The sequence below is a fragment of the Penicillium coprophilum genome (assembly GCF_028826855.1).
Source record: "Penicillium coprophilum strain IBT 35676 chromosome Unknown utg000002l_segment0_segment1, whole genome shotgun sequence".
Lineage (NCBI taxonomy): Eukaryota > Fungi > Ascomycota > Eurotiomycetes > Eurotiales > Aspergillaceae > Penicillium > Penicillium coprophilum.
In genome coordinates, this window is record NW_026622722.1 from 568,963 (window position 1) to 590,290 (window position 21,328).

Below are 21,328 nucleotides of genomic sequence, written 5' to 3' on the forward strand. Positions count from 1 at the left end.
TCCATACATGGATCTATATAAAGCGTGATCATCGGCTTCCCTGGTCGGGTTGCCGCACATCAGAGTGGAGGGGTAGAAGGAATATGTAACGGGACAATGATACTCGGGTGGGTCTTGATAGAGTCACGGGGTGCCGAAAATATTGACTAGAGATCTTTGGAAGAACTAGCTCAAAACGCTTCCGAATATTACGGAAAAGATGCGCTCTGGTGGAGTGGGATTTGGCTTGAAAATGTTTAGGGAAGGTAAAGCGAGAGAGCTGCATGCGAGGTACACAGTAACGCCCGATGGCGCCAGAAAACATGCTGGGAATCCACCTAGATCGGCCTTCTCTTGTCTTTTTCTTTGGCCCTTTTTTTACCCTTGTTTCTTCTCATCTCCATCTCGCACGTCCCTGTCCCTAGCAGGTTTGACAAGATCCTCATCTCCACGTCTCGAAAATGGGCCTCTCATAGGACAATCAGGCCGGTTCACCATGACCGGTTCTCCATGGGGAAGAACCTGGTACTGAAGACGTCATCTTCCCGGTATCGATGAGTTAGCGATTCGACTATGCTACATCAAGCATAAATGCCAATGTCCCAATGTCCCAATGCTTCAGACCAGGATCTTTGATCAATCAAAATGAGATCCGGGAAGTAGGGAGTTGAGATCAGACACCGTTCCCCAGAGAGGGGGTTTGATGCGCTCGAATGTTCTTGGCCGCGACTAGAGCCCGCTCTTTCCGGGAATGGGGATTCCCCATTCCTTATTTTCTGCTCTTCTCTTCCCCATAGGCTGGACTCCCCATTCACTAAGTCAATATAATTCTTCCTAGTGGGATTTTCTCCATGAATAGGAATGATTCAAGTAATCTGCACAGAATGTAGACTAATGGAAAAGGGGGTTCTAGAACTAAGGGACCGCAGGGGAAAAATGGACCGTGTCATGTGTACGATCGACGGAGGCTTGTGGAGTGCCTGGGCTTGGAGAGATGGGGTTTAGGGATCGAATAGATTTATACACCTCTAGTCTCTAGACATCAGTCTATCTCGACCATGTACAATCTAGAGAGGGGAGATGGACAGAATTGAATTGAAGTTCGAGGGAAAGATCTATCCAGTTGGCAGTTGAAGCTATTAATAAAGAGCCCAATAGTGGGGGGAAAGGTGACGAGGTCTTCTGATCAGAAAAAAATCCCCCGAACCGGATTTCTCTCTCTTTTTTTTTTCCACCCCCCACCTGGGCTTTTTCCAAGATGGTCCACCCCTTTGGATAAGAGGGCCCCCTGGGTGCTTTCTGTAAGATCTTTGGTTCTCTCCTTTCTTTCTCTACCCTTTTTTTTGGCTATATACGCGACCTACTCAACCTACACCTCAACACCTCAACACCTCAATCTGCGAATGACAACTTGTCCGCTTTTCTTATAACTGTCATCCCGTTCTATACCTGGCTACTTCTCTGATACGTCACGCTCCACTTTTCTGCCACGGGAGCTGGTCCCCGTATCTCAACACCGCCACCTCGTAGTTCTCTTCCCCCTTCGTCATTCCCCTCTCTAAACCCTTGAGGACAGTAAAATCAGTCTTCTCACTTTAATACCTCTTTTTTTTTTCTTTTTTTTCCATTTTGAAAGATGCGAAACCCATTTGAGTTGGACTTTGAAAGCGTCGATGGAGACTCCGAACCCGCCCAGGATTTCGAGGGCCCCGAACAACATGTGTTTCAGCATGTTGAGGACAAACAACGGCAACAATTGAACCTCAACTATCGTCCAAAACAGAGTGACGATGGAGACCGTTCTTTGCTGCAGGATGAGCAGGATGAGGATGAAATGAAGCATCGATTCATTGGTACCATTGACCAGGGTACAACGAGCACACGATTCATCATCTTCGACTGTACAGGCGTTCCCATCGCTAAATACCAAACTGAATTCCGCCAAATTCATGAACACCCAGGGTAGGTGGTTGAACGAAACTCTCTCTTTGCAAATCCCGACTCGAATATTAATTGCCCCGCACTCCCACAGATGGCACGAACAAGACCCTTACGAATTGGTGGAGTCGGTCTATATCTGTATCGAGGAGGCCATGAAATCCTTCCTTGCCCTTGGCTACACCACATCCGACATTGAAGCCATTGGCATCACCAGCCAAAGAGAAACCGCCTTGGTCTGGGACTGGGAGACCGGCGAGCCCCTGCATAATGCAATCACTTGGACCGATACTCGTACCGTCAACCTGGTACGAGAACTGAAGGAAAAGCCCGGCGCCGATGACCTCCGTAATATTTGTGGTCTACCCCTCTCCACATACCCCTCCTCGGTGACGCTACGATGGATGCTCGACCATCTGCCCGATGTCAAGTCGGCATATGACGATGGCCGGGCCGCATTTGGAACCGTCGACAGCTGGCTCATCTACAACCTCAATGGGGGTCCTCAGAACAAGCGTCTGGTTACGGATGTGACCAATGCCTCACGAACGATGTTCATGAACCTCGAAACCCTCCAATACGACGATCGCCTCTTGAAGTTCTTTGACATTGACCCAAAAAAGATACGCCTGCCTGAAATTCTTCCCTCGGCCGATCCCGAGGGTTTCGGTAGAGTGGCCGATGGGCCGCTAGAGGGTGTACCCATCACCAGCTGCCTGGGTGACCAGGCTTCAGCATTGGTAGGCCACTGTGCCTTCAATCCCGGAATGGCTAAGAACACTTATGGTACCGGATGCTTCCTTCTCTACAACGTGGGTGAGAAGCCGGTCATCTCGAAACATGGTCTCTTGGGCACAGTGGGTTTCCAATTAGGGCGAGACCGCAAGGCCGTCTACGCATTGGAAGGCAGTGTGGCCGTGGCGGGCAGTGGTGTCTCTTTCCTAATGAATAACCTCGGCTTTTTCCGCGACTCGCGTAAGGTCAGCGATTTGGCCGCCAGCGTGCCGGATAGCGGTGGCTGCATTTTCGTCACTGCGTTCAGTGGTCTCTTTGCTCCTTACTGGATCGACGATGCCCAGGGAACTATCTGTAAGCCTCGAACCCGGTGCTGGAGCTCGCAGAAACTTCCATTGCTAACCTTTACTAGGGGGAATCACCGCCCACACACAAAAGGGACACATTGCCCGTGCAACCATGGAAGCGGCCTGCTTCCAAACGAAAGCCATTCTCGATGCCATGGCAATGGACAGCGGCAAGAGCCTGACAGAACTGGCTGTTGACGGCGGCATGAGTAATTCCGACGTTTGCATGCAGGTACGTTTCAGAAAGATCTTCCTCATCAAACCCCCCAGACCACACCGCTCACTGTGATGATTCATTAGACCCAAGCCGATATTATTCAAATCCCCGTCGAACGCCCCTCCATGCACGAAACCACTGCCCTCGGCGCCGCAATCGCCGCCGGTTTCGCCATCAATATTTGGAAGGATTTCGCCGAACTTAAGCATATGAATCGCGCCAACCGAGCCTCCTTCACCCCAAAAATGTCCGTCAAAGCCAGCGGCCGCATGTATAAAAAGTGGTCCAAGGCCGTGGAGATGTCCCGCGGCTGGATGGCCGATGAGGATAGAGAGGAACACCATGACGACGACGAATAAACAACTTTTATACATATTCCTGTGAGACGATTCCCATCGGTTTCGTCATCGACCCCGCAGCCCAGTTCGTGCATCTCACACCATGCACGATACGTACACACGCACAAGAGAGATCTTGAGACAGGTTTACATGAAGATCATATCAGCCGGATATCGCGCATATTCTCTCTTGGATACCCGGATTGTTTTTCTTTCGAGGGGGGCATTTGGACACCTCGTCTTTCCATTTATACATTTTTAGAGATTTTCCGACTAGAAAGTCCGTCCTAATAGGCGTTGTCTGCCGACGCCCTTGTCCCCTTCATGACCGTTATGACGGGAGTCATTGGTTTCAAGAAAAAGAGCTGGGGGTATTACGTTTTTCATTTTGCGGTTGGCTTGTTTTTAGAACGAGCTCGACTTGGCACATGTATATACAACCCGTTTTTGTGAAGAAATAAGAAAAAAATTCTAAATATCTCATCTCTTACTCTTTACACTGTATCTGAACTGGGAATTCACACAACTGGTGTATCTCAATATCACCCTGCACTGGGGCCCTGGGAATCCCAATGATTCCTAGTCGCGACAGATAGGGTTGTATAGTATGTTGTCTCTGATGGGTTGCGCCTTCCTATTTCAATACAGAAAAAAGGAAACACAACAGTTTCGTTCACCATGGATCGTCGAACCGAACAAAAGAACCATGATATCATTACCAGTGGAGAAGGGGGTTGACGTTATCAGTGCCTGATGTCCAGATGAAGTCATACTCCCCGAGAATGCCAAGCAGAGTTTTGCTAGATGTATTTGGATTGGATGTCCTGGAACTGTATGCCCTACCTGGTAGATATGCACGGAAGCCTTGGACCAGGGATTGCCTGCTACGATTTCGAGTGGGCAGGCGCGATTCAATACATTGTGATATACACATACAACGTACGTCGTACAGGGAATATGTACAGAGATCAATTCAAGCTTCAATGGTATTGCGCACGCAGAAAAGCGGCGAGCCGATAACCAGAGTCAACGAAGCGTGGATCTGAGACATGGAGAAAAGACAACCAAGGAAATATGGTATTTTCAATAGACGCCCGAATGATGAGGGGATGCACAGATGAAAAACAAGGTAGGGGGAGTGTTCGTAGAGCAAGAGAATAAGACAAGAATGAAAAAGGGGAGAGTACAGAATCTGGGGGTGAACTTATTCGTTGACCGTGGGTGCTCTCCCTGCCACCGCAGAGGAGCTGAGATTGGCCGACTGCAAGGCATCGGGAAGCTTCAGCGGCGCACTAGGGGCGGACGTGAGTTTGTTGATCTTCTCGCCCTTCAGCACCTGCTCCATTTCTTCCTTTGTCAGCGTCTCGTATTCGATAAGGGCCTTGGTCAAAAGTTCTAGTTCGTGGCGCTTTTCGGTTAGGATGTTGGTTGCTCGGTCACGGGCCTCCTCCACCAGCCGGCGCACTTCAATCTCAATCTCTTGCTTGGTTTCTGATGATAAGCTGTCGTAGTTTGTGGACAGGTCGACATTGCCGAGCTTTTTGGAATACCCGAACCGGGTGATCAGCGTGAAGGCCGTCTCGGTGGCACTTTGAATATCCTAATGATGCCGTTAGTATCGAGAAACAGAACAAAAAGACAGCCACCAAGACTTACAGCTGAGATACCACTAGTGACATTGTCGTGACCGAAAACCAGCTCTTCGGCGGCCTTACCGCCCATGGAAACGGCGATATCCGCCAAGTATTCGGTGTAGTTCCTTGACACGGTATCCATCTCCGGCAGGAAGTGAGTGATACCAAGAGCCATACCACGAGGTACAATGGTGATCTTATACAGCGGAGTGGATGAAGGAGAAAAGTGTGCAACGAGGGCATGGCCAGCCTCGTGGTATGCAGTCAAGAGCTTGTCCTTATCTTGAATGATGCGACTGCGAGCTTCAGCGCCCATCATGATCTTATCCTTGGCCCAATCGAAATCAAATGGACCAACATTGGCCTTGCGGTCACGGCTGGCATGAACAGCAGCTTGGTTGACCAGGTTCTCGAGATCAGCACCGGAGAAGCCGGGAGTACCTCGTGCAATGACTCCGATGTCAACATCAGGGCTAAACTGAATTTCCTTCATGTGATGTCTCAAGATGTCCATTCGGCCACGAACATCAGGCAGGTCCACAACGACTCTACGATCGAACCGACCAGGTCGAGTGAGGGCCTTGTCCAAGAGTTGAGGGTAATTGGTAGCAGCAATGATGATGACACCGCTAGTCTGGGAGAATCCATCAAGTTCCGTGAGCAATTGGTTGAGCGTTTGTTTGACATAAGCAGCATCGCGCTCGTTTCGCTTTCCACCTATTGCATCCAGTTCATCGATGAAGATGATAGCCGGAGACTTGCTACGAGCTTGAGCGAACAAATCACGAACACGCTTGGCACCAACACCGACGTATACCTCATCGAATTCAGATCCAGACATGTAGAAGAACGGGACACCCGCTTCGCCAGCAACAGCTCGCGCAAGCAAGGTCTTACCAGTACCGGGAGGACCGACCAAGAGAACACCCTTGGGCAGCTTACCGCCCAGGGAAGAGAAACGCTCTGGGTTGAGGAGGAATTCCACCAGCTCTTGCAGCTCATCTTTGGCTTCGTCACAGCCATGCACATCACTGAAGCGAGCCGTTTGCTGCTCGGGTTGAGCTTCCTTATCCTGCGCACCTCGAACGTTCTTCAGAACGCCAGTGGTTTCAACCAAGATAGTGACCGTGACCAGAGAGATGTAGGTGAAAAAGCCGAAAATAAGCAAGAATTTGACCCATCGGAACACTGTGCTTCCGAGAGACTCATCGACCACGACGTAAAGAGGAGCGTCCTTGGCACCTGTACCATTTTGTTTTCCCATTCCGATTTGACTGCCAGTAGCCCGGGCAGCGACCGCTTGACCAACTGCCTGGAGCTGTTCGGGGCTCAAATTGTGGTTTGACCCGGTGAAAGCTCCAGCTCCAGCATCGGCGCCACCAAGGCTTGACTGGGCCTGTTGAACCAATGCTTCAGTTGTGGGATCCGCTGCAAAATAACCGCTTCGGTGTCGTTCGATAACTATGCCCGGCATTTTGGCACGCAAAAGGGCCGAATAGAAAGCATTTTGGGCATCTGCGTTGTTCGGGCTCTTGTTGGCAACCTTCTCCTTCTGAGCTAGTATGTGATGCCAGGACCCCCCGAACAAGAACCGTTGCTGCTGTATCTTGGAAAGTCCATTAACCTTTGGAGCCGTGTGTATGGAGTTGAGGCGGAATGGAGTTAGGGTTGAGTATGAACGAGCTCCGGGGATAGCATGGCGGATCGACGTAAAAGATGAGGTGGCCCGAAGTGCGTCGTCTGTAATCGATAGTTAGATATGATCCATCAAGGCTATTTGCTCAGGCTAAATGTACTCCGATTCATCAATGACGACCATGTTTGTTGCGAAGGCCGGCTGACAATCTCCGCTCGTAGGGCTTCAATTGAAACGCCTTCCAGGTATTGAGGCAAGGTCGTGGATTTGGAGATCTGTCTCTATTAGCATGGAGTGACGCCAAATGGATGATAGGCTATGCCATACTGTTTTATTTCCTTGTAGGCTAGCACTGCGCTTGAAAGACTCGCTGACATTCGTCGTCGGAGTTCGGCCGGTCTGCTTCCAGGGAGCGGCTAGGACGTTATACATTGAAGGCCATAGATCCGATGTCACAGCAGCGACATTCTAGTAGCAAGTTGCTTAGGTCAGCTCTGAGATTTGGATGAGAAATCGCGAGGTTGTACTCACAGGCATGGGGATCGGGACTTGGAAGGCCATAGCTGTCCGATATACAGCGGCACTTGGCCGGGTGCGAGGATGGGCGCGTGCTCCTCTTGATCAAATCTACAGTTGAAAAGCGAAATTGAATATGTTAAAGCCGAGTTGAAGAGACTGACATCGCTGACGCAAGAATGAAGATAGAGAGAGCAAGGCGATAGTGTGCTCCGCTTTGATGCGGCGAAGGGCGACGGCGATTCATGTCCGAATGGGCGACCGTAGATGTCTCACGTGATCTTCCATGGCACGTGCACAATATAATGTCAAGCGTCATGGGCTCTTATCAGGTCTACGAAGGAATGAAGAGAACATTTCAAATGTATGACCTATCTACCAAATTAGTCGGCTGCTAACGTTGTATAATCTTTTGGTAATTTTCTCAGATCTCCTATATATATTCTTATTTGTTTTTTTCATGGAAACTTCCCCGTTGTCAGGTTTATAGATAGTCGGCAAAAAAGAAATAAAAAAAAAAAAGACGGGGAAGCATCGAATATGCAGACAAATTACCTATGACATTTGATCTTGATGTGACAGAGAAAACTGGTAACAGGTAACAGGTACCAGTAGTGGCCGGAAAGAGCCAGGTACACTCGCTGCTGACAGAAGCTATGGTTCCAAGGTTCGTGTCTGATCCTTACGTCTTAACGGCTACGAGTTTTATCCTTGACGCTTTTCAAAATGGCTCTGTGACAACCCCTGCATTAATGGCTTCAGGGATTCCCCAGCCTATGTGCTTTCTAAAGGACAAGAGCCCTCCTTAGCCGATTCTACCCTCTAATGCAGAGATGCCTCGAAAAAATATCTTCTTGGTAGGCGCTCCGTTGCCAGCTAGTCTGAACTGGGAAACAGATGAACTCCTCAATACGCCCATACCTCCATTTTATGAGGATACAAGGAGTCCTGAACAACAGGTATCCCTGGATCAACCACCTGTAAGATGGAGGGTGTTACGGTCACCATCAGTCGATAAGCTAGGTGACAATTACGACTCTTTCCAAGGTTATGAGGATCCAGCCTTTTTCATCTCGCATCAGCTGGCGGTTGCGACAGATGCGCCAGAATATCCAGAAGATTCGATTCTTCAATTCTATGACCATTCTTTTGCCATCCACGAAACCTCCGAGTTGGCTGGCTCAGATGTGTATGTAGCAGATTCCACGCAGGAGAGCAGTTTGGGCGAGGACAGCATGTTAGCAAGCACTACGATATTGGACAATCCAGATATCCCAAGGACACCTCACATTCTCCATATCCCTGGACCCCTCAGCGATTTGCAAGACCTTCCCACGGCCAAGTACATACAGTCCATCGCACCGCAAACAATGACGGTGAATATGATCGTGGGTGTACTAGCAGTTCATCCTCCACGTCGGATAGTCACACGACAATGGAAGACCGAGTTGGACCTTATCGAGCTCGTCGTTGGAGACGAGACAAGGGCTGGGTTTGCGGTCAATTTTTGGCTGAAGCCAGAGCAGCCGACCGCTGCCAAGAACAATGAAGCGGATCTGGGTCGATCGCTGGCGTCCCTTCGACCCCGCGATATCATTTTGCTCCGAACCGTCGGGCTCAGTACATTCCAAGCTCGGGTGTATGGACAAAGTCTGCGCCGCGGGATGACTACGGTCGAACTTTTGCATCGACAACCGGTGGATATGACGGATGCAGCTGGCTTCTACGAGGGCAAAATCCCCGAAAGTAGCTCCCCCGATGATCAGCCGGTTCTAAAGGCTCGAAGAGTCCGAAACTGGATACTTCGATTTGTGACGGATTCGGTTGGAATGTCTCATCCACGTGGACTGCCCCCGGACACGCAGTAATTTAATTACTTTACAATAATACTTGGACATAGTTAAAATATATGCTTGATAGTACAATATGTATCTTTTAGTACTCCGTACACCTTGTGGAATAATATATCTGAGACGAGGGAAACATCCACCAGAGTTAGTACTCATCACTCAAGTTTCAGGGGGCGATACCTCATGACCTTAGTTTCACGGGGGACGCCATCTGCATCCGGTAGTAACCATGCAATAGCATTGGAGGGCTGAACTAGGGTGACCTCAGGAGACACTTTGCAAAAAATTATCAACCATTTAACAAAGAAGTGTATTTGGAAGAATGTAAATCAAATATCACATTCATTTCAAAATAAGAAGAAAAAAAAAAGAAAAAAGAAACATCTCAAAACATCAGCAAGATGGCTCCAAAATAAGAAGTATATGGCCCCCTTTTTCCCGCAAACAGAGTCCCCCTCCAATCACCGCCACTCACGTGCCCCCACTTGGACGAAAATAAATCCATCAACGGCCAGGTGTTCCCTAAATAACAGAGAGTCTCTCTCCTTTTGTTTCTCCTAGCCTTTAATTTTCCTCTAATTTCTACTTTCTTTCATATCAATTCATCATGAAGGGTATGTATATTCAATGCTTTTGCCTTTCCCCGCTAACCCCTCTATAGCTCTTATTCTTGTTGGAGGGTTTGGAACCCGTCTGCGTCCTCTGGTAAATCTTCCTTTTCTTGGGCTTCTCTACTTGACAATTCTAATGCTTTCAATTGATCTAGACCCTTACCCTTCCCAAGCCATTGGTGGAGTTCGGAAACCGGCCCATGATCCTGCACCAGGTCGAGAGCTTGGCTGCTGCGGGTGTTACTGATATCGTTCTTGCCGTCAACTACCGCCCGGATGTCATGGTCGCGGCTCTCAAGAAGTACGAAGAACAATACGGTGTCAACATTGAGTTCTCCGTCGAGTCCGAACCGCTAGGCACGGCTGGCCCGCTCAAGCTGGCGGAGGAGATCCTGGGAAAGGATGATACGCCCTTCTTTGTGTTGAACTCAGATGTTATTTGCGACTACCCCTTTAAGCAGCTTGCCGAATTCCACAAAAACCACGGCGATGAGGGTACCATTGTTGTCACCAAGGTCGACGAGCCCTCTAAGTACGGTGTCGTTGTTCACAAGCCCAACCATGCCTCACGCATCGACCGCTTCGTCGAGAAACCCGTTGAGTTCGTGGGCAACCGTATCAACGCCGGTATCTACATTCTGAACCCCAGTGTTCTAAAACGCATTGATCTCCGCCCGACCTCTATCGAGCAGGAGACCTTCCCCGCCATCTGTAAGGAGGGCCAGCTCCACTCCTACGATCTCGAGGGCTTCTGGATGGATGTCGGTCAACCCAAGGACTTCCTCACCGGTACTTGCCTATACCTGACCTCTCTGGCCAAGCGTAACCCCAAGATGCTTGCCTCTCACACAGAGCCCTACGTGCACGGCGGAAATGTCATGGTTGACCCCTCCGCCACGATCGGCAAGAACTGCCGTATCGGTCCCAACGTGGTCATTGGTCCCAACGTCGTCATTGGTGACGGTGTCCGTCTGCAGCGCTGCGTCGTGATGGAGAACTGCAAGGTCAAGGACCATGCTTGGATCAAGTCCACCATTGTTGGCTGGAACAGCTCTGTTGGTCGCTGGGCGCGTCTGGAGAATGTGACTGTTCTTGGAGACGATGTGACCATCGCCGACGAGGTGTACGTCAACGGTGGCTCAATTCTGCCCCACAAGAGCATCAAGCAAAACATTGATGGTAAGTTCTTTCTAACCGATCGCCACAAACCTATACTAATCGTTTATCCAGTTCCCGCGATCATCATGTAATTCCCCTTCCTACTCCCCCCTCTCTTCCTTCACGTCGCTATGCCTTTTGAAATACCTCCCTTCAACTCTCGTGCCGATAACACCCTCCACTCCGCCCTCCTTGATGCATACAACCGGAGTCGTTTACTGCGTTGTCTTCTCTTCTGTTGCCGGCCTGCCTTTCTTCCGTGGTGGTTTATCGCCCTCGCAACTTCCTTCCTTTCGTCCGATGATCAATGCACTCAGAAACCTAGATGGTGAAAGCGTGCGATTTCGGCTGTTTTGCAAGAAATAACCCCTTTTAGTCTTGTTCTTTCTACGTTTATTCTTCAAGTTATCCCCGTTCTACTGCTACGTATTGAGGCTTTCGTCACTACATCCCCGCTCCCTTGCGTTTGGCCGCTTGTCTTGATTCCAATTTCTTTTCCAATTTTTATCTTTATCGCTGCTGATCTTCTGGCAATTGGTGGGCAAGGAATTCATGCCATATCCGTTTTAATGAGAACATGGGCGTGGGGCTGGTTCTGTTGATGTAAATAATAGGAGGCGGAATTCGCAAAAAAAAGATGCAAGTTCAGTTGGTCTTCTCAACACGATTCTTCAGGTGCACATCAGGTATCTTTGTAGAGGTATCATACACGGAATATTATATATAGTTTTAATGCGTATACATATGGTCATTGAAGCTGTTCTGCTTCGACTCAGACAAACAGCGAAAACCCGGAGCAGAGACTTGAGCATATGCGAGTCTTGGGCGAAGCCATTCTTTGCTTCAGATCATCTCTGGGAACGAGCTTCCGCTTGATCCAGGATCTCATCCCATTGAATTCTCAATTCTTCCATCTGCTTCCAACACTGGCGTCCAAGTTCCTCGAACTCTATCCTCTTTTCCTTGGTAAGATCTTCCGCGCCACGCTTACGACGTCGGAGTCGATCAGCCTCAACAATAGGCGTGCCGACAACACCTCCATGTCCCCAGCCGTCGACCTCAGTAGAAACCGCACTTTCAATTCCAAGGCGCCCGCAAGACGAGCCCCATTTAGCTCTACCGCCACCAGCCCGGTGGTAAGGCTCTTCGGCAGCTTCCACATCAGCCTGCGATGCCAACGCGAGGAACACCGGAGCGCAAGCGCCGAGGTAAGTAGACAATGGATGCCAGGGTGAACCCAGCATCCGCGCAGCCCAGAAAGCAGCAATCATCGCCCACGCAAGGGGAAGAATAAGCGGGATGATCGATGTGGCGCAAATACCAGGGTGAGAGAGATACATGCGCGGGGTTGCGTCGGGAGCATTTGTGTGGATAGCATGAGTGTCAAGCTCCGTCTCAGACTGCAAGAAGCTCTCGACCGCCCAGGGAGCGGTACTTGGCAGATTGGAAGTCAGCGCGAGGATATCAGTGAGAGCCTTAGAGGACTCATACGGCGCATTAGTGCGCAAGCCCTGAATGTCGTCGACCTTGAAAAAGTTCCAAGTCGCCTCGAGACTGGAGACCCAGACCACACGCCCGGGGCCGTTGGTGCGCGCCCGCTTCAGCAGCGGAGCCACATTGTGCGCCAGCATATAGTGCCCGAAGACATTTGCGCAAAAGACAGCTCCAAGTGCAGGCTCCTCTTCCGTCTTTGTTTGCTTGCCTGTTAACACACCCGTCGGGGCGAGCTTGTAGGATGGCCAGGTAACTGCGTGGAGGAGATCTGTGCATACATCCCAAATGGCTCTGGGCCAATTGATGCCGGACCAGCCGCCCAGTCCAGCGTTGAGGACTAATGAGTCGAGTCGGGGGAGGGTGTGAACTAGTTTGTGGGAAAGCTCGCGCACTGAGCGGAGATCACCGAGGTCGACGCTCTCTGAGACGAAGTGGACGCGTGCTGCGGCAGATGCGGAAGGGGAGGTTGATTTTAGGTGTGCTTCTAGTCGGCGAATTGTGTCTTGGGCTTTGCGCGCATTTCGAGTTGTAAAAATGATAGTGAGAGATTCGGATTCTGGGTGGGAGGAGAGGAATTCGTCGGCAAGACGGCAGCATATAGAGAATCCGAGACCGCTATGAATGGTCCAAGTTAGTATATGAAATTGAAGATAGTGTCATTGAGAAGATTATACCTGTTGGCTCCCGTTACCAGAATGTACAACATGGATTGCTCACTGGCGGAATCGACCCGATCCATGGCTTATTGCTCCAGTGACTTTGTTGACTCGGCACTTTTTTTGATATCGGAGATAGGGGTTATGGGATAAGAAGTCCAACAGTTGAAGTTGGCTTAGGCTGGAGTGGATGTTGCTATTTGTCGCAACAAATAAGTTCTACGACAATTTGCTCCGTCTGAAACGAAAGGAATTCCCTCGGAGTGAACACTGGCAATGTCTGCTGTCGACAATCCACCGAACGGGAAGTTACCTACCTAAGGCATATCACCCATATCACGTGTCCCACTCTAATCCTTATCCTTATCGGAACCGTAGATGTTCCAAGGTTGCTTCCCCGTCATACTCGCTCCTCGCGTTTCATGGCTGAGATCCGGTAAATCTCACCCAAATGTCGTGCAGTCGACACACGGGAAGTCATGGCAGTCAGACTTGAGCGGTTTCTCAACACAACTGGATTCTTCTTCTTCGCCATCATCCTCTTCTGCCTCGTCATCCTCACACCAGCCGACGCCATCTACCAATGCTACGAGACGAATCGATTGACCAACGTCTTTTTCATTATCGGCGCGTATGTGATAACTTTTATACTTGCAGCCCTCATATATGCGACGCGTATATACACAAATCGGAGTGCACTCACAGGCATACCAAAAGCCTGGATTCCCGTCGAAAAGGAAGATGTGAGCAAGAGCGTTAGGCGACTGGTGAAGGAAGGTCTCGTCCGTAGCGCTATTATTGCGTATCAAGCCCACCCGCGAGATATCTCCACCGACGAGGACAACTTCAAAAACTACAAACCGCTTCTCATTGACCCCGGACGACCCCCATGGGGCTATGTCGAGCACCCCGGCTGGTCTTCACCTGCTTCGCCAGACTTACCGGACCTACCATATCGCACAGTCATACAGGAGCTCCCCAGCTTGATTGAAGCCAAAGCTGTCTCTCTTGCCCCTGCTGATTCATTATCACTTGCCACCCCATACCCCTTCGATCCGCCAGGCGATCTTACAACACACTCTCTCCCGGATACACGTGTGGTAGAGGTATTGCAACGTCCAGCCTCAATGGGTCTGAGAGAATACATCCGCCATCTAACGTCCCTCGGGGCTATATATCCGCCAGAACTCGGTGTGGATTTCCTTGCGCTGTACGAACGAGCCCGATTCTCACCACGCGATCTACACGAGGCGGAATTCCGAGACCTAATGCATCTCTTCGCAGAGATCCTAAGAGGAATGACTTCTCTTGCACCACCGATACTGGATGAAATTCGCGACAGCGCAAGCTACCGACGAGCCTACAGCGAATCTGCCATCGGTCCCTCGGATGAGGAGGGAGAAACAGATACTGTAGGGACATACGGTTACGATGGGGCTCTAGGGTCCATGCGGAGTAACAGTCTTCGCGCCTCGAATGCGTCTACCTGGGAGACCCAGTCCGGGTACGACACTGCACCTGCAATGCAGAGTCCTGCCTCGGGGCTGTCAACAGATGACGGATCATACGCAAGAAGCCCTTTTCGCACACCTTCTACGAGGTCTCTACGACGCGTGGCATCGGGCCGATCTGGCAGTTCCGGAGGGAGTGTTATTCGCTTGGCGCAGCCAGGAGATGCAACAGATTTACCATACATAATTGACTACGCTGGACGTAGGCAGTGATTTGATCACACTCATACCCTGTATATTAATTATAGAGCAACGTCATTTGGAGATCCAATTGCGACAGGCCCTGGAGCCCTGGAGTGGGGGCGGACTTAGTCAGGCGGAAAACATTCCGATTACTTGGCAGACCTGCAAAACGATTGATAAGATCAATTTATCATTTGACGAACGCATCATAACAAAACGAGAAACTGGCACCTATCCTCCTTTCCCGCACTATTGAAGAATACACTCACATCCTGTAATAATGCATCTCTTTCGCCGAGGGACTTCCTCGCTTTTTAACTCCTCCAACGTCTCCCTCGCCTCCTCCAAGACCGACATCACTACCGACGCTGTGGGCGACAACGCCCTCGCCGCCGAAGGGTTTCAAACAATCTCGTCGAGTGATAAGCTCTTTGAAAATGTAGACCCAGCGGTAGACGGCGAAGACTGCCTGCACGATTGCGCGACATGCACAGTCAAGTACCCCGCCAAATTCGATGTCGATCAACAAGACGAACTATATGGACAAGTCAATGGATGGGCAACGCATATGCTTGTCGCAACTGGCAAGTCAGATTGGGTGAGAGATGTGGCAGATGAGAAAGGGAGCGTCATGGAAGCCATTGAGAAGGGAGGACTGGAACCGAGCAACGGGGTATGATAATATCTACCATCCCTCTTTGTCCACCAAAACCGATGTATACAGAGAGAAGCTAACACCAGCCTCGAAATTCACCGTAGCGACTTAAACTGTCCGCATCAAACATGCCCGTCCCGGACGAATACCATATGGCCGACGCGGGCAAACAGCCAACAAACGTCCTCCTGCTGCCGAGTTTCACCGTCGTGGAGCACGTCACCCCACAGCTAGTCCCAGATCTGATCGAGAACTTCATCAACCGGTCACTGACAACAACAACGCCACTAGGCGCAATCCCACCCCCACCGGAGCAATCAGCAGATGCAAACCAAGATCCTACGCAAACACATGAGCTCCCATGCCCGTCCACGACATCAATCACCACATCCCTCAGGTCGCACCCCTGCCCGCACGCAGCGGTAATTCTGCTCTGCTCGCAGCGGACTCGCGACGCGCGCTGTGGGCAATCGGCGCCCCTCCTCCGCCGCGAGTTCGAGCGCCACCTGCGCCCGCTTGGTCTGTACCGCGATATGGACGACCAGCGGCCTGGTGGTGTGGGTATCTACTTCATTAGCCATGTCGGTGGGCACAAGTACTCTGCAAATGTGATTGTGTACCGCCGCCGGGACTTTGAGTGGTACAAGCGCGGTGCTGCTGCGGATGGGGAGGGGCAGGTCGAGGATGAGGGTGCTGCGCAGGGGATCTGGTTGGCACGTGTGCGGCCGGAGGAGTGTGAGAATATCATTCGTTATACTGTCTTGCAGGGCAAGTTGCTCAAGCCTGGGCGGCAGCTGCGGGCTGGATTTGATCGTGAGCGTGGGTTGACGAGTTGGTAAAGTTAGAGTTGGGCTGGGTTGGGCTGGTTGGAATTTTGGAGTTTGTAGAGTGGATATAGTAAGATACCTTACGGACACATATTACTATGGTGGGCTTATCTTGTGTTATATGTCATTTGTGCTTTTGTATTTATTGGTCTATATGTAGCACTGTCCCTGAATTCAGATCTCTGTCTATGCTACGATGTCAGCATCTAGAACCGCCAGTGCTCTATATTGTATTATTCTATCTACCATGTATTACTTGACTCTGCATTCTCCACAACCATTGAGAATCAGAGGTGCTCATGGTGTGAGGCTTTGATAAGATCACGTTGTTCGAATCTTTGTAGCTTCTCTATGATTACCAATAATGTATAGCAAGACACGGTGGTATTGAGTATTGAATCCAAACCAAGCTCATCCTCATACCCTTGATATGCCCTGTACGTTTTTCCAACCGTGTCACATAATCACTTAATCCCAAGGGAAAGGTCCCGAGTTGGATTGATGGCCTTCCTTTCGCACGAGAAGCTTGGGGGTGTTCTTAGAGTCTCCGTTTCAACTCCGTAGGCCTTGGGTTTGGGAGAAGTACACTCGGATGCTTTGAGAGCTCGGGAAGAAAAGCCCTGCCCCTCATTGCTCATGAACAGGATACGTTGGTAAGTACATGTGTGGTCATTAACCATTGATCAGTCTTGCTCTTTATCGAGTATATTTTACTTGAAATATCGTTTCCTATAGACATCAGTTATCGCTTGACTAATGATCATACGTTTCATGCGAATGAACTATATACTAGCCTCGACAAGCAACTTTCCCACGCCCAGGCACGTGCAATACAGAGTCAACTGCAAGGCCGGTGTTTGCAAGTCATTCCAGTGCTAGACTAAAGAAGCATTGCCGGATTATCAACACAGTCGTACATATCGAAGACTTCCATGGGCTTACTGAATTGTAAATCCCTAATATTCCCCGACTTTTCGGATAGAAACGGCCGCACCATATGAGAAACTTACGAAAGAGTTGTAGATTGCTTAGCATTGGCATCCAAGTTTGGAAGTCCCGGAGCCCTTGGGAGGCTATTGTATGTTGTTTATGTTGTATAATACAGGCCCCCGGCCGAGTCTGACCTCGGGGACCCGAAGTCGCCCGGGCAAGCCAACTCGCTTACATAACATCCTGGACCGCCCTGGAGGTCCACAACGGGACCTGTGGGCTGTGCTCAATTTTACTGACTCATGCGTACGAAATTGTGTATTCATGTACAAAATCGATTGCCTTTTCGTCAGACCATTCTATTCTCCCCTTGTACTGACTCTGCACTGTATCTCAAACCACAGTGCAGATATAAGGCCACACTATCGAATGTGCTCCATATTACCCACGTTAGTTGCAGCAAGGCGTGCATGCGTACCCGACGGCCGAGACGGTCTTGGAAATCCACGAAGCCATTCCCCACGGGAAAACATCATATCCTTGAATGAGCAATAACATCAGATGACTAGCAAGGGAATGCAGGTCTGGGAAGCCAAGCCTACAAGCCGCTATCCCTCAGCCATCGGGTTCTCGTTCTGCCCTGGGCTCCACCGGGCTTGTTTGAAAGTAACATGAGACGGTGATTGCACAGAATAGAGCCAACGGTTTCCCCCTGTGCTGCGTATCTCCATGGCCCCCTTGTACAGACATCGGGACAATGGTGGATGCGGGAATTTTGTGCTTTGCTTTCTTGCGGGGGATGGAGGTCATTCCAAGACGTCATTCCCCTCCCCGATATGATATCTCTTCCTATATTGTATACAGTATACATTCGTGTTACCAGATAGGAACCCGGAGATGAGGTCTTTTTCGGTAAGAGACCTCCGAGTTGTAAGGTGTACCAAAAAATATTAACTTTGCTGTCAGCTGTGATAGGGGCTTGGAATAAGTTTGGATGATTTGATCATATTCTCCTCTTCTTTCTCACTTCTCGCGCTGTTGGCCTTCCGAACCAACAGTCGGTGATTGCTGACCTTTTTTTTTGGTATTTTTTGTTTTGGAAACTGGAGTCAAAATGCCTGCAAGGGATCAATTGGTGGCTGTTCATCCTTAGCCCCAACATCCTAGTCCGGTAAGTTATCGTTGGAGCGCAGATAGGAGAGCAAACCCCGAGTGTTGACCGACATTCGCGCAACGAAAGCAAGAGAATGCAATATGGCGGAGAATGATCCCGACGGGCAAGTAAACTAAAGAGCACAACATACAAAGCAATCATGGCCTACTGATTCAACTGAGGGTGGGGAGATTATCATAGAGAAACATGATATCACATTCATACCGTCTCTCGGTGGAGAATCTTGTGGATTCATCAGCCAGAGATTACCAACCCAGAGTCCACTTGGCTTCTTAGCTCCCTTTGATCCTAGAGTGGGGGATAGGCCGGCGAGCTTCTCCTATTAGTGCGTCGCCATGCGCGCGTCGGATATTAATTTAGTGGCTTTTTGGAACGTGTGGAGTGTGTTTTGGAGGTCAGGTTGGAGAATTCAACCCAGGGTTGACTTTTATGTACAACATAACTCGTCGCTATCGGTACTTCACATGGGTGATCGCCATAGAGGTGAGATAATTCCGATCTGCCTATTTCACCTCTTTTTTTTTCAATATTGTACGGAGTACTCCGTATAGAGTACATTAATAAGATTTCCCTCGTATACAAGCCATTACCTACAGATACCAACACTATTAGTGGCTTAGCCACAAAGCCCCAGAAGGGGAGGGCTTGCATGGGTCAAATCAGAGAGCTGACGGCGTCATATCTCTTCGCCAAGATGAAACGGAATGCGGGGTACTCCGTAGAGCTTCCTAGAGCATCACCTCATTGAGAAAGGAGAAAAACGGAGGAAAATAGGAGATAAACAGGCTCTAACTCTAACCTAGCGGAAAGCCATTGTCCTTGCTCATGCAGCTTGACAATTTTTGAGCTTCTAATTCCATTTTCTCCAACTCTATATATCTTAGGTGAATCTTACTCTGAGACGGACATTCTTCCAATACGATATGGCCCCCCCCAAAATGATCCCATCCCTATTCGGAGGATTCACTCCACAATTGAAATTAGTCCACACAAAGAATGCAGAGGGTAGACTCTAGGGTATAGTTGACTGGTGCCTGATTTCTTTTTATGCAAGCACACCGGTATTTGGTTTTTGCTTCCGCGTCAAGCTTGCCAGCCGCGCTGTGCTTTCACAGCATGATAATGTGTAGATATGTATGAGTGCCTCGAGTAGAGCATGCATGCTGTGTCGTACCTACCTAATCAACCTAGGCATGCAACATATGTTATAGCTTGGCAGAACGATTACCGTTTCATCTAGCGTGCATCTAGCGAACCGATGGCCGACAAGGTCAACGATTGTCGCAGTTTATCCCCTAGGGGGTTGATCGGCGGGGATTTCGGTGATCTTTTGTTGACGGAATTTGCTTTCATAGTGTTGAATCTAGCGCATCTGCAAGTCTGGACCTTTCAGGAGAAAATCATAGGCTGTGCAAGCAGTACTCCGTACTCCGTACAGAGTATACTTTGACTACATAGTAGCCTTTCTTTGGATTTCATCTCTATACTAGCAATGCTCAAGTGATATATACTCTTTCTTCCCAATATCAGTTCAAGTAAGTATATTTTGATTTGATTTTATGTTCGATTACCTCAATGGCTGAAATGGGCTGCATCCGTAACTCCTAATAGGGATTTTTTTGTGGGTCCTCGAACCCGCACATGCTTTGCCTCGTACACTACACGCATCATCAAGATCCGGATATATCATGAAGGCAGCACTATTGGTCATTTGAACGAGACTTCCGCTAGATGAACTGCGGCACCCGATCCGCCACACATCATTAGGCAAAGCTTTACTGAGTACTGAGTACGGAGTACTCCGTTCATACCTAGGCTGTGCTATGTAAAGCTTGTCGATCACAAAACGAAAGAAAAAGAAAAGGGAAGCTACAAAGCATCTGACATTCCTCCGGCGTAATAAGGTTATAGGATCAGAAGATCCCCGCTGTTAAGATGACCGCGAGTGGGTTGCCACGTTCAGGAGCAGTTACCACCAACGCCCCCAGTCTCTTTTTGTGCTTCTTACTTTCCAATGAGGGACACTACATGCTCTAGCATACTCATGCCTGTATTCCTGCCTGTGATCCTCACCGCATTCGTCGCGCGAACATCGAAGCTTCTTGCGACACCTTCGTCGAGCCTTACGACCGACAATCGAGGCATCCTGGGCCAACCGAGGCTACCCGTCGCATACCTTGTGGCGGGGCAACAAGCTATCTGATCAATTCATATGGTTTGCCACTAGAATTATAGAGGCGAGATGTAGATAGTAAACAGCCATTTCTCGACGAACTTGTGGCGAAGAGGAAGTTGAAGCCAAATGATCATCCGGTACGTCGATAAAAAAAAAGCAATTATAATGATTGACGGTATACAGAGTACGGTGAAGAGAGTCACCCTTTGCATCTATGAAGAATGCATTGTATACCTTCGGATTATGAGAAAACGAAATTCCCCTGAGAATCAAAGATTGATATAATTTAAACCGAAGTGGAGAGACGGGAACAGCCCCAACCTTAAGGAAATGGGACCCGAAGCCTTGGGGCTGTTCGGGTTGGACAAGCGGGATGAGCTGGGGTACCTGATCGGGATGAAATCCAAAGTTATCGCCGTTGATGCAGATGCCGCGTCATAAGTCATCCCTTGCAGTCTTCTGATTTTTTTTTTTTCAACTCCATCGCAAAGGGCTTTTTTTTAAAAATCCGGTGGGATGCCATAGTTCCTTTTGGGAGAGTAGATGTATATGAGAAGGAAAAGTTTTTAGGTGAATATTATTAATGTTGACCTTTCATTTTAAAAAGTAGATCGGAGCAGTTCGGCCGCGGCTAAGGTGGCTTGGCTTGTGTTATTTCAGAGTCTTTGAATGGCTGAATTTCCGAGAGTGTACGGAGTATGATATCATGCTTTTAATAGGCTTGGCAAGTAGCTGAGAAAAAAAAAAAAGAAAGAAAGAAAAA

The 21,328-nt window shown here is 49.3% G+C and overlaps 7 protein-coding genes across 7 annotated transcripts; 5 read left to right on the forward strand and 2 right to left on the reverse strand.

Annotated features, from left to right (window-relative positions):
- Nucleotides 1–1,615: 1,615 nt before the first annotated feature.
- Nucleotides 1,616–3,575, forward strand: N7500_002262 (glycerol kinase; the record flags this gene model as incomplete). Its single annotated transcript, XM_056673408.1, has 4 exons — nt 1,616–1,941; nt 2,012–3,006; nt 3,065–3,231; nt 3,300–3,575. 4 exons carry the CDS (start codon nt 1,616–1,618, stop codon nt 3,573–3,575), a joined length of 1,764 nt encoding a protein of 587 aa, XP_056533933.1.
- A 1,183-nt stretch (nt 3,576–4,758) lies between these two features.
- Nucleotides 4,759–7,385, reverse strand: N7500_002263 (i-AAA protease YME1; the record flags this gene model as incomplete). Its single annotated transcript, XM_056673409.1, has 5 exons — nt 4,759–5,154; nt 5,211–6,928; nt 6,985–7,105; nt 7,152–7,292; nt 7,356–7,385. The coding sequence occupies 5 exons, from the start codon at nt 7,383–7,385 to the stop codon at nt 4,759–4,761; spliced, it is 2,406 nt and encodes an 801-aa protein (XP_056533934.1).
- A 788-nt stretch (nt 7,386–8,173) lies between these two features.
- On the forward strand, nt 8,174–9,208 carry N7500_002264 (uncharacterized protein; the record flags this gene model as incomplete). The annotated part of the gene is made up of 1 exon (XM_056673410.1): nt 8,174–9,208. One exon carries the CDS (start codon nt 8,174–8,176, stop codon nt 9,206–9,208), a length of 1,035 nt encoding a protein of 344 aa, XP_056533935.1.
- A 589-nt stretch (nt 9,209–9,797) lies between these two features.
- Nucleotides 9,798–11,051, forward strand: N7500_002265 (mannose-1-phosphate guanyltransferase; the record flags this gene model as incomplete). Its single annotated transcript, XM_056673411.1, has 4 exons — nt 9,798–9,804; nt 9,852–9,895; nt 9,957–10,980; nt 11,032–11,051. 4 exons carry the CDS (start codon nt 9,798–9,800, stop codon nt 11,049–11,051), a joined length of 1,095 nt encoding a protein of 364 aa, XP_056533936.1.
- A 756-nt stretch (nt 11,052–11,807) lies between these two features.
- Nucleotides 11,808–13,192, reverse strand: N7500_002266 (3-keto-steroid reductase; the record flags this gene model as incomplete). The annotated part of the gene is made up of 2 exons (XM_056673412.1): nt 11,808–13,068; nt 13,128–13,192. 2 exons carry the CDS (start codon nt 13,190–13,192, stop codon nt 11,808–11,810), a joined length of 1,326 nt encoding a protein of 441 aa, XP_056533937.1.
- Nucleotides 13,193–13,588: 396 nt separating this feature from the next.
- On the forward strand, nt 13,589–14,833 carry N7500_002267 (uncharacterized protein; the record flags this gene model as incomplete). Its single annotated transcript, XM_056673413.1, has 1 exon — nt 13,589–14,833. One exon carries the CDS (start codon nt 13,589–13,591, stop codon nt 14,831–14,833), a length of 1,245 nt encoding a protein of 414 aa, XP_056533938.1.
- A 250-nt stretch (nt 14,834–15,083) lies between these two features.
- On the forward strand, nt 15,084–16,297 carry N7500_002268 (sucrase/ferredoxin-like domain-containing protein; the record flags this gene model as incomplete). The annotated part of the gene is made up of 2 exons (XM_056673414.1): nt 15,084–15,476; nt 15,563–16,297. 2 exons carry the CDS (start codon nt 15,084–15,086, stop codon nt 16,295–16,297), a joined length of 1,128 nt encoding a protein of 375 aa, XP_056533939.1.
- Nucleotides 16,298–21,328: the final 5,031 nt, after the last annotated feature.